Genomic DNA, 16,121 nt, shown 5'->3' on the forward strand with positions numbered 1-16,121 from the left:
ACACGTCCATGAACGCGATGGCTACACCCAGTGAGTTGTCGCTGTGCTTTTCACTCCTGAACGAGTCGTACTGGTATGACTCGCCGATATATGAGTGCCCGCTGAGTGGTCTTTGGAATCGCCATTTGTGTGACTCGTAACAATGTGAGAGTGTGAGTGTTCTGTGAGTCGTCACAATGTCAGTGCACTGTGTGAGTGTTCTGTGTGACTCGCCACAATGGGAGAGTCATGTGTGAGTGTTCTGTGAGTCGCCACAATGTGAGTGCCTTGTGTGAGTATTCTGTGTGACTCGCCACAATGTGAGAGTCATGTGTGAGTGTTCTGTGAGTCGCCACAATGTGAGAGTCATGTGTGAGTGTTCTGTGAGTCGCCACAATGTGAGAGTCATGTGTTAGTGTTCTGTGAGTCGCCACAATGTGAGAGTCATGTGTGACTGTTCTGTGAGTCGTAACAATGTGAGAGTCATGAGTAAGTGTTTTGTGAGACGCCATAATGTGAGTGTTCCATATAAGTATTCTGTGTGACTCGCCACAATGTGAGAGTTATGAATAAGGGTTCTGTGAGACGCCACAATGTGAGAGTCATGTGTGAGTGTTCTGTGAGTCGTCACAATGTGAGTGCCTTGTGTGAGTATTCTGTGTGACTCGCCACAATGTGAGAGTTATGAATAAGGGTTCTATGTGACGCCACAATGTGAGAGTCATGTGTGAGTATTCTGTGAGTCGTAACAATGTGAGAGTCATGTGTGAGTATTCTGTGAGTCGTAACAATGTGAGAGTCATGTGTGAGTGTTCTGAGAGTCGTCACAATGTGAGTACCCTATGTGAGTGTTCTGTGTGACTCGCAACAATGTGAGAGTCATGTGTGAGTGTTCTGTGAGTCGTCACAATGTGAGTGCCCTATGTGAGTATTCTGTGTGACTCGACACAATGTGAGAGTCATGTTTGAGTGTTCTGTGAGTCGCCGCTATGCGTATATCCATGAGTAAGCATTCTGTGAGCCGCCACAATGTGAGTGCCCTGTGTGAGTGTTCTGTGTAACTCGCCACAATGTGAGAGTCATGTGTGAGTCGCCGCTATGTAAGAGCCCGGTGTGAGTCGCCACTATTTGAGTTCTTGCTATGTGAGTACCCTCTGCAAGTGAGTTGCTTTGTTATAAGCAGATAGTAAGTGCGAAGTGAGTCTACCCTGTGTGAGTTGCTCTTGTGAGAATCGCTTTAGTGTGACTTGCCTCTACGTCTCTTACGCGGGATTCACACATGGGTGAACCGCCCATGTTGCAGGACGTGAAAGGACGTACGATCTTTCGTACGTACGCCCTTATACATCTCGCAAATTGTTACGCAAAACCAAATCTAACTCTTTGTACAGGACCACATAGTAAAGGGTTAATCAACGGTAATTTGCACTGTGGACAGGCCCTCATATGATATGTGATGTTTCTTGCATTCACCCAAATGCATCACTTGAAAAAGCTTTAAACTTCTGTCCAAAGTGGTATGATGAGTGAGTGAGTGATACAGAGGGAGGGAGAGAGTGGTTCGAATAAGTTGGTGGGAGGATGGGTGAATGGATGGGTTGCTGGGTGGATGGGTGTTTGAGTAAATGATATATAAAAAAATGACAAAAGAGTCTTCCGTCTAGATTATTTGATAAGTGTCTTGACGGAGACTCACGTCTCCATCTCTGTCTCCAGGGAGTGGCCAATTCTCAACAATATACCTTGTACAGCTGTACACCGGCGGCGTGTACACTGTAATGTCTAGAACTGCCGATAGGTGGCGTAAGTAACAACGCCGCCCGGATGCCATGACACATTATGAGACAGGGTCTTCACCTGTAATGCCCTTAGCCAAGCTATTTGTTCAAATTATTTCAGCTGATTCAGCAAGAAAAAGCACCATGACATTTGCAGTGTCACATAAAGCAACATAAATATCAGTTTAAATTTCACTTAATAGCTTTGTAAAAGCAATATACTTTGGGTTTGAACTGAGAACGATTCAACATCCGAGTGTCATCACTCGGAAACACGGCAGCATCTCAAATACCCGTCAGCATCAGGAGCTGTGGTACGAATTTACGCTGGTTTTGTTGTGATAAAATATCCATTTGAGGACATTTAACGCTGACACAAATACCTTAAATCTAATTTGCGGTTTCAAAGAACACCATACATAAAGGATGTATGCATTAAAGGGGAGAAAAAGCAGGGCTGATTTAATTAGACTGTTCTCGAGAAGTGCCAAAGAGTCAGTGCATTAAGCAGTATATTTTGCCAGAAGATGTGACGAGCCTCCTGGATTATGCGTTCAATTCAAAATTGGAACGATCCGTGGAACCCGTTTCCTAAAGTTCCCGGATTTGAAAAAGTGAGTGCGTGTAATTTTACTCCGCTTTTAGCAATATTCTAGCAGGAACAGTGGACACCAGAAGTGGGCTTCGATGACCGTACCAATGTTGGAAATCGAACCTGGGGCTTCGGCGAAACGGGCTGGGTTAACCTAAGCGCCCATGTAAGGGGGTAAGTGTTGACCCCAGACACAGAGAATGTTTCATTAAAGAAATGGCTTTCACACAATTGAGTGAGTGAGGGAGGTAGATCATTTTTACGCTGCTGTTAGCAATATTCCAGCAATATGAAGGCGGGGGACACCAGAAATGGGTGTCACACATTGTACTCATGTGGGGAATCGAACCCGGGTCCTCGGCGTGATGAGCAAGCGCTTTAACCACTCGGCTACCCCTACGCCCCGGGTTTCACATAAGATAACAGTGCGGGGAACAAATCCCAAATCTTAAACTCAATGTATTAAATCATTAGTTGGTTAATCCCTCCTTTCTCGTAGAGTAAACTGTCAAGTAAACCGTTGGCTCTTCAAGCCCTAAACCTGGTTCCGATTTCTCACACCAACACACATGCAGCTGAACGGACGTTCACAGCGTGGAAAACCTCAACTCACCAAAGCTCGACATGAATAATACACATGCAGGACCTCCTACTATAAGGAACAACGCTCTCGTTGTATCACCGTTTCATGTCGGTGGTTCGTTGTCTGCTGGAACTGCTTCGTTATTCTCGGAAAACGTTTCCCAAAGAGCGTGCACTTTTAGCAACGAGGCGACAAGAGTTGCGTCCCTTTATCTATTCGTCCTTCAAGCGGAAATTTAAAAAAACGCGATTATGTTTACTTTGTGTAACGATGTTCAAAAATTGTTTCAATAAGGCGAAGTCAATTTGGGGTGCGTCCGACAAGGGTTTGGGTGTTTCCTTGATACATCTTATTATGGATTAGGATAGTTCCCGTTAACGGTATTTACAACTAAATTAAAGTCTGATGTCACACGGTGTTCAAATAATCATGTGAATTCACATGAATTCTCATCCCACCGGGTACCCATGATTGAGCACTGCCCTTGCCACAGGAGACACGACATGTAACATGTGATTCAGTACAGGGCAGTACAAAACAGGATCACCCATCCACCTCCCCGCCACCAACATCTGAGTGGCCCGTCCGACCGACCGAGACGGTCTAGATGTCTGACGGATGGTCTAAATTTACAGCTAGCCAGCCCGATGGTCTGGTAAAAATTTTAGAAGTTCCATAAATCTTAGTAAATTCACCATATTTGGTCTGGTTAAATCCATTTTGGGGCTGGTAACATTTTGAAGTATCCAGCCCTGATGTCTGGCTGGATTTTGGGCTTATTTCATACACTGCTGTTGATCATTGGATTGTCTGGTCCAGACTTGATTATTTACAAACCGCTGACATATGGCTTGAATATAGCTCAGTGCGGCGTTAAACAACAAACAAACAAACAAATAGTTTGTAATAGTTATCAATGATTTATTAACAACCTCATTTCAAAACTGGTTGTAAGAAAACAACAATTTGGTGTAACTAATATTGGCTTGCCGTCGCATCATAGGGTGGGTGAGTTTAAGTTTTACGCCGCTTTTAGCAATATTCCAGCAATATCACAGCGGGGGGACACCAGAAATAGGCATCACACATTGTACCCATGTGAGAAATCGAACCCGGGTCTTCGGCGTGACGAGAGAACGTGAACGGCATTGACGATGGATCAACATATTAACTATTTACAGTAGACTGATACGACTGAAATGTTTGGGGTTTTATTACTAAAACGTCATTAACAAGCACTTAGTTGAATGATCAAAGCTTTGAGATAACGATTTCGAGAGTGACAGAACGCGGATGTAGGCCGCACTAATAAATATTCCATCTTTATCACCTTGGTCCGTGTTCAGGGACATACGAAACATATAACGTGTGAAATATTTGGGATTACACATTCTCATAAAGGTACAGGTTCAAGTCTTTTTCTGGGTTGAGTTCCATCAAGGATCCAAACCCACACTCCCAGAGTAAGGCACTTAATCGCCAGCAAATAGAGTCAATTCTGACAACTGGTAGTCTCAATCACGTACTTTGTGTATCCCTCTGATATGTGTAAATTGGCACGGCTCCTTTTGAGTATCGTCATGAGTATCGACATACGCAAATTGGGATACTCGTACGATGACAATATTCCAGCTATATGGCGGCGGTCTGTAAATAATCGAGTCTGGACCAGACATCCAGTGATCAACATCATGAGCATCGATCTACGTAATTGGGATATGTGACAACCAAGTCAGCGAGTCTGACCACCCGATCCCGTTAGTTGCCTCTTGTGACAAGCATGGGTTGCTGATGGCCAATTCTAACACCGACCTCCACGAGGGTGTTTATAGTGCCTAACAAAAATATAACAATTCAATTTTTTTTTAAAACTACGCCCATGAAGCTCAAAATTACATCTTTAGTGGAAATGCACTGATGTGGCTTTTATCAACCTAAGATTACAAATTCTCAAATCCTAAGAATCATACGACTAAATCAAAACCACCACATTCTTATGAAGGTACCTTATTGTTTAAAACATCATCTCTGCGGGCAATGTCCTACTTTGAACTCCAGGGCATGGCAAGGTCAAGACCTGCATGATAAAACACTAATCAGCAATGCAGTCATGAGGCCGAGGTTAGACAGGACACCATCTGAATATTGTTATTTTCTTTATGTATTCTGCTATGACTTCTTCAAAGGAAGATTGTGGGCTGTGGATTCTGGGGGATAACGTTTTGATCCTCTCCGGACTACTTTCAAAACTATCTCGGGAGCAAATTAAGGTTGTCTTATCCCCATCCCACGTGTTTTGTCTTATTCATGTCTCAAAAGGCTTATTGGCTTAACGTGTGTATTTCTAGTGCTAATTTAAGGTTTGTAAAATTCAACTTGAACGTAAAATTGAGTTGAAATTGAACCTAGCATTGGTCACCATTAAAAGTATATACTTCTGACCAGGTTTGAACTGTGTATACGTCATGAAGCTCACAGACTCGGTAATGCCAGTTCATATGATGGCAATTGTTGGCCAAATGCATTCAGTTGAAATCATCCTATCTTCTTGGCTTCTTATTAAATGAGCGAGTATGGGTTTCCAGCACTATTTACGGCGGGGACACCAGAAATTGACTTCACACATTGTACCCATGTGTAGAATCGAAACCGGGTCTTCAACCTGACGAGCAAAGATCAACGCTTTAACCACTTGGCTACCTCACCGCCCCACAAGGCAAGGAACACACCACGACTACATGTACATATTTGAAACAATAAATTATTTGTGATCCAAACGATCAATACACAGAAACTACGATAAAAGCATTTTGTAAAAGTATATCTAAGCACACAAACATTTCAATAACAGTGAAACCAAAGATGTTTTGTGGAATACGAATCCTTTGATGCTCCCTCCAAAGAGCAAAGTTGCAAACATAAAGTACACCAACCATCTGTAAATAGATTGATAAAAGATCTGTTATTGGATGTGTGTGAAGGATTTCCATCTCAACTACAGAACATGAGAATCTACCAAAGAGGAAAATAATTTGTTCTTCAAGTAATCAATATTGTTTCTGTCGTCTATTTACAGTCGAGTGAGTGAGTGAGTTTGTTTTACGCCGCACTCCGCAATAATTTACAGTCGACATGTTGGATCTGTTTATATGCAAAGGTTTTCAATCAGACATGTTTGGTTGATTGTTTGGTTGTTTTACGCCGCACTCAACAATATTCCAGCTATATGGCGGCGGTTTGTAAGTGATCGAGTCCGGGGCCTGACAATCCAGTGATTAACAGCATGAGTATCGATCTAAAGAGGTTCAGCTTATGGCAACATTTGCCGAAATTTCGGGACAACTTCAAAATTGCGTTACACAAAGAACCCGAGCATCAAAAATTAAATTCAATACAAATAGTTACCCCAAAAATTTACCACAAAATCACCTTTTTATCGAAGACATTTTGTTGACATGTGGAAGAAAAACAAAATGTTTTGCGATGAAATTCCCTAATTTTTTTTCAGGTGAACAATTGCACAGGCGTATGAATTGTGAATTGACTTGCCTTTCCATTATGTTTATGACGGGTGCCACCAGATATGTTCACCTTTTCGCAAACACCTGGTATTATCACTATTCGATTGCGATTCATTATCATGCTCATGATAAAGTTAAAATCGTCCAACCGAATATTTTTTGTGTACGTAAAAACGGTTTTGTCGTTTTATCTAATAAGTGAGTCTGGTTAGAACAACGCCGCTTTCAGCAATATTCCAGCAGCATCACGTCGGCAGAAGCAGAAATGGGCTTTAATGGAAGAGTGTTCCACGGGAGGATAGGAGTGAGTGAGTGAATATGGTTTTACACCGCTTTTAGCAATATTCTAGCAATACCACGGCGGTGGATACCAGGAATGGGCTTCACACATTGTACTCATGTGGGGAATCGAGCCCGGATCATCAGGGTGACGAGCGAACGCTTCAACCACAAAGCTACCCAACCGCCACAGGAAGAATAGGATGCCATCATATCTTGCAAAGTGGTTGCAAGGACCGATTAGACATTCTGTGCTCGTATAAATGAATGTGAGTATAGATTACGTTGATCTGACATGCGTACGTATTATTATCGGCAGTTTCTATCGACGTGACGTACGGAAATGACTTTGGAAACTATAATCATGGGAATCTGTCAGGCAGTAATTCAGTAATCCGTCTTTCGTGTTACAAAGTCTACACTGTCTATTACCAAGAATCGTTACCATTGGGAAATACACTTCGAATTAAGTCCCGCGGTCTACATAACCAGGTGAGAGGGGTATTGCTCACGACACATGTGTGTTTGTAGGACTGGAGCCGATGTACTGAACAATCAGACAGATTCATTGTATGGCTGATTCCTTGTGACTTCAGTGGTTTATCTTATTAGAAGGTTCGGACGCTGTGTTCCAGTTGAGGCATTTACTGACATTGCCAGGATGGGTTATGTTTAAGTGGATGTAATGTGTCCCTGTTCGACATCATGCTGTAAAAAAAGTCGACGGAGTTGCAATGAAGGCAAGCATTTGGGCATATGATAGACCAGGCTGTTGTCGAGATGACGGAGGGAGGTAGGCTTGGGCAAAAAAGGGTTTTGCAAAGACAGTTCAACCTCTGGCCGCCATATATCTTGAAGGACGATTGGGTAAGATGGGAAATTAAAATGGACGTTTTGGGGATCAGCAGTGCATAATACCGCCACGATTTGTCTACTTGACGAGGCAACCTGTGTATGAGTCTCCCAATGTACTCATGTTGAGAATCGAAAACCGGGTCTTCAGCGTGACGAGCGAACGCTTTAACCACTAGGCTACCCGACCCTCTCATCTTTTGCTAGCCGCAGATGCTTAACCAGAGCCTGAATACATATTCTTTAAGTAGTGGGCTAAAAGTGTCTAGTTTAAAAATTATCCTTTAAGAGCTGCATTAGAAGTTGAGTGAGTGAATTGGTGAGTCGAATTTCACGGCGCTTTTGGCAATATTTCAACAATATCACGGAGGGGGACACCCAAAATGAGCTTCACACATTGTATCCACATGAGGAGTCGAACTCCGGCCTTCGACGTGACGAGCTAACACTCACCACCAACCTGCCCTCGCTTAATTGCACACGTACACACTGGAACGCTGTATAGTTCAGTATCTCATCAAGAACTTTCCAATGACATTAAAATATATACCACGTGGGTTGATTATCGGGTCAATATCTGGGGTTATGAATTTTTGTGAACGACCTCTCAAGGGGTTGGTTATCAGATAACCAAAGGTGGGTTACCATATAATCCCCTAGGACGGTTATCTGTCCAATTCTCGGTGCGATACCGGAACAAGGCTCGGCTTTGCCTCACCTTATTTCCGGTATCGCACCTCGAGAAGATCTTTTCCCTTGGCAGATCGGGTCTGACAACCCTATGCCTCTACCTCAATGTTTTTGTTGGAAACATCTTCAATAAATAAACAAATACAGAACCATTCAAAATGATGTATTTTTTCACAATATCTGCACAATGAAGTTAATAAATTGGAACCGGCGGGACCTCCTTCCCCTTTTTCCATTCTCCTCAGGGTCACTTGAATCATCTGAAAAATGAATAGATGTTTATACAGGATCCTCATAGATAGTTTTGTAATGAATAATTTGAGTTACAACAATGATTAATTTGATGATACATTCCTAGAACGTGAACATGACGTTTACCAACAAATTACATTAATCAGTATCAAGCATATTGTTCATGAAAATCTCAAATACCAATACACTTGGGGTTAGACCAAACTCTTGACCAATGGAATGAGAGTTCGGTCGGTGGGCCCCTGTGGCCTATCAGCAGTGCATTTTCCCCTGACCAATAACGTTTAATTTCATTAGAAGACTTAGAAATGAGAACGTTTTAAATTTTTCTCTAACATTTGGTTTCCACTGGGAGAAAGAAAAAATACCTTCTGGAGTTGAAGCCTTGTGTTCCGCTTTGCATGGTACTTCCTCGGTTTTTGGCTTCTTACTGGTGAGAATCCTGCTGACCATCTTCATTTGTTCCTCATTTACTCTCTTGTACGCCCGTACACCTGCAACAGTTGTATAAAAACAATGGTACTACAATCAGATAAATTCCCAAATTAGGGGCGGGTGGTGGTGTGTGTGTGTGTGTGTGTGTGTGTGTGTGATGAAGATTTGGGGGGCGTGTCACCCGTTTTGTTCTTGGGAGGTTTGTTGTGTGTGTGTGCGTGCGTGTGCGTGTCATTTTTGTACACATGCACTACGGGTTGGGGTGGGTGGGCGTGGTATATAAAGTGTTATCTTTTTAACCCGTAACCCACGCTTGAAATGTATTTTCTTAGTGTTTAGGATTAGGATAGGGGTTTAGGGTAAGGTTTCTTTTCATAAACACCCATAGGCCTATATTCTTAGGCATAGAATGATTTAAAAGGAAACGGGGGTTACGGGAGGAAATCTTTCCCATATAGTTTAGGGGGGAGCATTCACATTTTACATGCATCCCCATAACACCCACACCCACACAAATTGTGACGGGTCCCTTAGCGTTAATCAGAAGAATAGGACAGTGGTACGAGATAGTCATCTACATATAAGACACATCAATACATTACAAGCAATTCAGTTTAATTTAGATTACGTCATTATCTGTGAATTTAACTTGCTTAAAGGTCACATGCAACGTAAAACACAACTTTGCAGATTCTGATACCTTTCGGTATGGACTTACAGAAACAAATCATCAAAATTGCAAATTCAACTTATAAAGTTGAAAAATAACGCAATGAAAAAAACCGCGCGAAATCGGAGTTCAAACGATACACTAATTTTCCCCCAGCGCTTGGGGGGAAAAGTGGTTTCAACAGCTGGGCTGCCCTGCGTTGGACTGCGCTCATAGCACAGCTTGGAAGCGGGTTGTCCGGTGACTACTCGGTGACGGCTTTGGTGTGAGCTATTTTTCTAATGTTTTGTTGATATTTCACAGGCGCAAGCTTTTTATATGTTATGACAGTAGATTACCGATTTATATAATTTCATTTGTCTATTTCACCACACGTTCTTCTTACCGAGTCACTTTCTCAGTTCGATACTTAAAAGCAATGTCATTATTTAGCGTTGACAGAATTTCTAACAGTGATATAGATATGTCTTTGTCACAGACAAAACTCAATGTCTGTTTTATTGACCCGTCTGGGTTCGGTATCGAGGGAAGTAAACCCAAGTACACAATATTGCACTTTTGATTTGCGATTGTACGCTTATAATTTTGTTTATATGATTCTTCATAATCAGCAATGTATATTATATGTCATGAATAAGTGATAATAGTGTTTTAATTATGTTTGATTTTTTGGTTCACGTGACCTTAAATATGACTACCAATATCCTAATATTTTCGAAAAAGGAACCGCTAGATAGGCGGTAATGAGTATAGCTTTTCTGAGTACAAATACAGATATAGACAAATGCTATGTAGGGCACGATATTTACCAGATGACCAGTTTGCTTCAAAATCCACTCCGGCTTGGAACAGAGTCGTCGCAGCTCGCTGAGAAGTCAAGACCATCTCCTTGTCCCAATTCATTTGCTGTAATGGCAGTTTAATTCACGTGGTTTTACATTGCACGTGATTGTTTTGAGCTCGACTTGCACGAGATTCTGGTGCAGGAACGTATTTCGCACACTTATAGTCCGTTTGGGTTCAAATGAGAACGACAAATGATTAAATAACTCGAAATTGGGATAAGTGCACAAAACATAAGTAAGACACATGGTCCTGAAACTTCTGTACCCAACAGGATCTGAAATCGGACGTTTTATTATCGATCATCACGGAAAAAGTTGTTTAGTAAGAAACCATCATGTAATATTGTGCTATTTTCACGCTTCACATCGGGGGATGCCAAACGGCTGATGGAACAGCGCCTGACCAGCTGGGGTCATCCTACCTGGCTGTGCTGAGTTGCACATAAACGTGTGCGTGTGTGTTATCTGACCAACTCTCTGTTCCATACCTGGAACAAGGCTCGGCTTCGCCTCACCTTATTCCCGGTATCGCACCTCGAGAAGAACTTTTCCCTTGGCAGATCGGGGTTGACAGCCCGATGCCTCTACCTCAATGTTTTTATTGGAAACATAATAAATAATAAATATATACAAAACCATTCATTTTTTTATTTTATTAAAATATCTGCACATTGCAGTTAATAATATTTCAACTAGAATAAGAATGTTTTTGACCTTGTGGTATATGCGGTTATTATTTCACCCATATTCGTTCATGCAGTAAGATCAAGTTCGGACTGCTGACCATTGTAAAGTTGTCCCATTCTGTCTCGTAACACGTGAATTAAGGAGTATGATTTTACGTAACTACCAGCAATATGACGACTGGGGAATATATATATATACTAAAAAAAAGCTCTACACAATTCATCCTCGTACAATGGGTTTTCTTACGTTTAAGAAAAAATCGTTTTTCTCACACAAATCACACGACGAACTGTAAAATATCGCACAAGCTAATGTATGACAACTTTTTCTTGAAACCATACCAACCTCGTTAGGATGAGAAAGCCACAATAACTCGGTGCGCCTAGTGGCAGCAAGAGTTGTATACTCCCCCAGGGAGTTGAGATTGATAATACGATGTGCCGTTGGGATTAACATCCAATGATCGAGGGTAGATGTATCAGCGCCTTTAGCATGCACTAGTTGCGATGATATGTGCGCTATATAAATATCCAATAATAATAAGTATTTGCATTGTCTGTGCCCTAAAGCACTTCGTTATAGCGAGAGATCGTTAGTTGTTTAACGGGGCACTCAGCAACTGTCCAGCTGTATGGCGGAGGTCTGTAAATAATCGAGTCTGGACCAGACAATCCAGTGATCAACATCATGAGCATCGATCTACGTAATTGGAATATGTGTCAACCAAGTCAGCTAGACTGACCACCCGATCCCGTTAGTCGCCTCCTTGGACAAGCATGAATTGCTGACGACCAATTCTAGATCTCTAAAATAACAATGGGAGTTTGCCGCCCGACACCCCCGAACACCCCATTCTCAACAGCCTTAAGAGTTGAACCTATTTCGCACAAAAATAAGCAAATATGGGAGAGCAGAAACGATCTGAACTACGATTTGCCACACCACATACCACCCAATGATAACAATGAATAACAATTATATTATGAAAAATAACTTTACATTAAAACTGCTATGAAACTCTTGACCAATAATCGACCCGTGAAGATCCGGGGTAGAATAGGTCTTCAACAACCCATGTGCTTGCCATAAAAAGGCGACTATCTTGTCGTAAGAGGCGACTAACGGGATCGGGTGGTCAGTTTCGGCTGACTTGGTTGATTACATGTCATCGGTTCCCAATTGCGCAGATCGATGCTCATGCTGTTGATCACTGGATTGTCTGGTCCAGACTCGATTATTTACAGACCGCCGCCATATAGCTGGAATATTGCTGGAGTGCGGCGTAAAACTAAACTCACTCACTCAATTTGACCAATAATCCATCAAAATCAGTAAAACCATGACCTTCCACATGGTGACCTTCCACATGGTGACCTTCCACATGGTGACCTTCCACATGGTGACCTTCCACGTGGTCCACGCACTGTGGCAATCTACGCCACTCTCCTACCCAGAGTTCCATGCGGCAAGCCAGCATAGTAGCTCTGCCATTAGGCCAGAAAATGTGACGATTCGTCACATCTTGCACCGTCCATTCAATATAATTTTACGTATTTCTCAACTCTTTTATGTTTGACGAGTCTACACAACTAATTAAACATCTTTGATAGAATGGTTTAGTTTCATTGAGAAAATATCCCAAAACATGTAACACTATTTCGATTTGCGTAGCGATCTTTTGTTTACATAGGTTGTACGGCTCCACGTGCTGTCATCGAAGCTGATGGAGAGCAAACGATGCAGCCAGTTTGATATCTAAATATGTACTCGTCATAGACCTTTACTGTCGCAGTTGTGGAAGAATATATATGTAACAATGTAAAACATTATGAAGAGAGCGCCGAAATGCTTTCGTGAGTCAAGTCCGGTCACGTGATATGCAAATTTAGCCTGTGGCAGTGATGTTATGTTAAGTCATCGCTGTGCCGGAGTGTAAATCTACGCATGATATGCACGTGCGTTCCACGCAGTCTGCACGATTGTCATCCTTTCTTCATCCCGGTGAACCACATACAAATTGAAGATAATTTCAGCGCACAAAAGCAGAAACGAATACACTATATTCTCTTTGAAAAGAAAAATGTAACAATGTTTATTGACAACACTATCGCGATATCTATGGGTAAATCTGTACCCTCTATATTTAATTTCGTGGGCGGTCGGTAGTCTAGTGGTTTAGCGCGCGCTCGTCACGCCGAAGATCCGGGTTCGATTCTCCACATGGGCACAATGTGTGAAGCCCATTTCTGGTGTCCCCGCCGTGATGTTATTGAATCATTGCTAAAAGAGGCGTAAAACTAAACTCACTCACTATTGAGTTTCCGGGTAAACATACTGACTCCCTATTTTCCGTGTTTTACACCTTTCTGTTGATTGATTATGCTGTTTATTGTTCTCGCCATTCGAAACACAATTATTTAACGAAGCCAGATGTTGCCAGAAAGACAAGACATGTTTTTCCTCCTAGCCTCCGCCCAATGTCACCACTAATTTTCAGTAATCCATTCACATATTTCACACCTCTCTTGTTTTACCTTTTAAGGCCAGTGGAATATCTTTCGTCTGACAATCGAGACTTCGCGTTCTGTGCAGTCGACGTTGTTTTATCCATCCATAATGTTTTCTGAAACCTTTCATTTGTAAAGTATTTTTTAAAATGTGTTTATTTTGTTCTACTTATTTTAAAAAGAACAAACTTGTGGGATTTAGCACAAATCTACAGAAACCTAGCCAAAAAACGTCAGTGAACGAAATATTTAACCTAAAACGGCATTTCGATAGCTCGGAAGAGTGAGTGAGTGAGTTTAGTTTTACGCCGCACACAAAATATTCCAGCTATATGGCGGCGGTCTGTAAATAATCGAGTCTGGACCAGACAATCCAGTAATCAACAACATTAGCATCGATCTGCGCAATTGGGAACCGATGACATGTGTCAACCAAGCCAGCGAGCCTGACCACCCGATTCCGTTAGTCGCCTCTTACGACAAGCATGGGTTACTGAAGGCCAATATTCTACCCCGGACCTTCACGGGTCGATAGCTCGGAAGAATGATAACGTATATGACCTGCAGGGTATTCACTTCACTTCAGATCTGATTCACCTGAAACAACATGAACCAGTGAAGATGCGGGCTAGAATTGGTTATCAGTAACCCAGGCGACTAACGGGATCAGATGGTCAGATCCGCTGTCTTTGTTAATACATTTGGGGCGGTGGGGTAGCCTGATGGTTAAAGCGTTGGCTCGTCACGCCGAAGACCCGGGTTTGAATCCCCACATGGGCACAATGTGTGAAGCCCATTTTTGGTGTCCCCCGCCGTGATGTTGCTGGAATATTGCTAAAAGCGGCGTAAAACCAAACTCAGTCAGTCAGTCAGTTGTTAATACATTTCATCGTATCCCAATTGCGTAGATCAGTGTTCTTGCTTTTCGTCACTGGATTGTCAGGTCCAGACTCGACTTTTACAGACCGGCGCCATACAGCGGGAATATTGTTGATTGCGGCGTAAAACAACAAACCAAACCTCAAATATCATCAGTGAAGATGTACTGAATGTTTTGAAAGTTGGAACCTTAGTCTTATTCAACAACAATTTCGTATTAAAGATTGTAGAAAATAGAGTGAGTTTAGTTTTACGCCGCTCTTAGCAATATTCCAGCAATATCACGGCAGGGACACCAGATATGGACTTCACACATTATACCCATGTTGGGAATCGAACCCGGGTCTTCGGTGTGACGAGCGAACGCTTTAACCATATGGCTACCGCACGCCCTGAGTATCTGTGCCAGTGCATTATCAAAACTCGTGTGCACACGCGATAAACAATGATCAGATTCACATGTCCATTCTTCTTCTCGTCTTTCATGGCAAGATCTGTTACTGTCAGCTTTCCTCCATCTATCATGGAACCGTATTGACCATCAGAGTATAATTACTAACCTTCACAGGATCAACAAATAGGTTAAAGGGTACCAGATTCCGACCTCCAATGGCAGTTATCGAGTATGACAGTATCTTACAATGAGTGAGTGAACTGAGTTTTACGCTGCTTTTAACAATATTCCAGCAATATCATGGCGGGGACACCAGAAATGGACTTCACATTTGTACCCATGTGGGGAATCGAACCCGGGTCTTCGTCGTGACGAGTGACCACAAGGTTACCCCACCGCCCAAATGTTACAAGCATTGTCACCATCATCTAACATCTCTTTCAGTAAATGTACGGAAAACCGTTAGAGAAATCATGCTTAAACGTAGCAGACATTTATCACTTGGAGGCCTCCTTTCTCGCCGAACAACAACATTGCGTCCTAGAAGTTCTGTTTTTCATTGAAATCCCCATGCGCCTCTAACCACATTCATTATTGAAGAGTCGAAGGAAAAGGGTAATTTCCCAGTGATGTATGACATGATGTTCATCTTCCAGCGGCGATCGATGACTACGGCGCTGGGCACAATGCGTGGCTTAGCGTAACCTTAGAACAAATGAGCTTTGTAGAGATTCCTTGTGGAAGTTATCTTTCATTTGTATGACCCAAATCCAATGAACATATCAACAATGGCACTGGTATCACATCTGGACAAAACTACCGATTGATATTAATAACGGCAAAGTGTTTAACTCTTCTTTCAACATTTGTATCGTACAATAATTCCAGTAATTAAAATGCACAGTGAGTGAGTTTAGTTTTACGCCGCTCTTAGCAATATTCCAGCAATATCACGGCAGGGACACCAGATATGGACTTCACACATTATACCCATGTTGGGAATCGAACCCGGGTCTTCGGTGTGACGAGCGAACGCTTTAACCATATGGCTACCGCACGCCCTGAGTATCTGTGCCAGTGCATTATCAAAACTCGTGTGCACACGCGATAAACAATGATCAGATTCACATGTCCATTCTTCTTCTCGTCTTTCATGGCAAGATCTGTTACTGTCAGCT

The 16,121-nt window shown here is 42.3% G+C and overlaps 1 protein-coding gene across 1 annotated transcript; it reads right to left on the reverse strand.

Annotated features, from left to right (window-relative positions):
- Positions 1-8,421: 8,421 nt before the first annotated feature.
- LOC124284836 lies at positions 8,422-10,534 on the reverse strand. The gene is made up of 3 exons (XM_046720956.1): positions 10,441-10,534; positions 8,895-9,020; positions 8,422-8,534 (listed from the first exon to the last, which is right to left on the reverse strand). Exons 1-3 carry the CDS (start codon positions 10,532-10,534, stop codon positions 8,446-8,448), a joined length of 309 nt encoding a protein of 102 aa, XP_046576912.1. The 3' UTR covers positions 8,422-8,445.
- Between the last annotated feature and the right edge of the window lie 5,587 nt (positions 10,535-16,121).

The sequence above is a fragment of the Haliotis rubra genome, unplaced genomic scaffold, assembly GCF_003918875.1.
Source record: "Haliotis rubra isolate DU_JTF1 unplaced genomic scaffold, ASM391887v1 Scf346, whole genome shotgun sequence".
NCBI classification, from domain to species: Eukaryota; Metazoa; Mollusca; class Gastropoda; order Lepetellida; family Haliotidae; genus Haliotis; species Haliotis rubra.

Excerpts from the sequence above, each read along its gene's own strand:
- LOC124284836 (XM_046720956.1), bottom strand. The coding sequence starts at position 10,534 with ATGAATTGGGACAAGGAGATGGTCTTGACTTCTCAGCGAGCTGCGACG. Across the intron at positions 9,021-10,440 it reads TGAAGCAAACTGGTCATCTG|GTGTACGGGCGTACAAGAGA; the intron begins GTAAATATCGTG and ends CAACTGTTGCAG. Across the intron at positions 8,535-8,894 it reads CAAGGCTTCAACTCCAGAAG|ATGATTCAAGTGACCCTGAG; the intron begins GTATTTTTTCTT and ends TTCATTTTTCAG.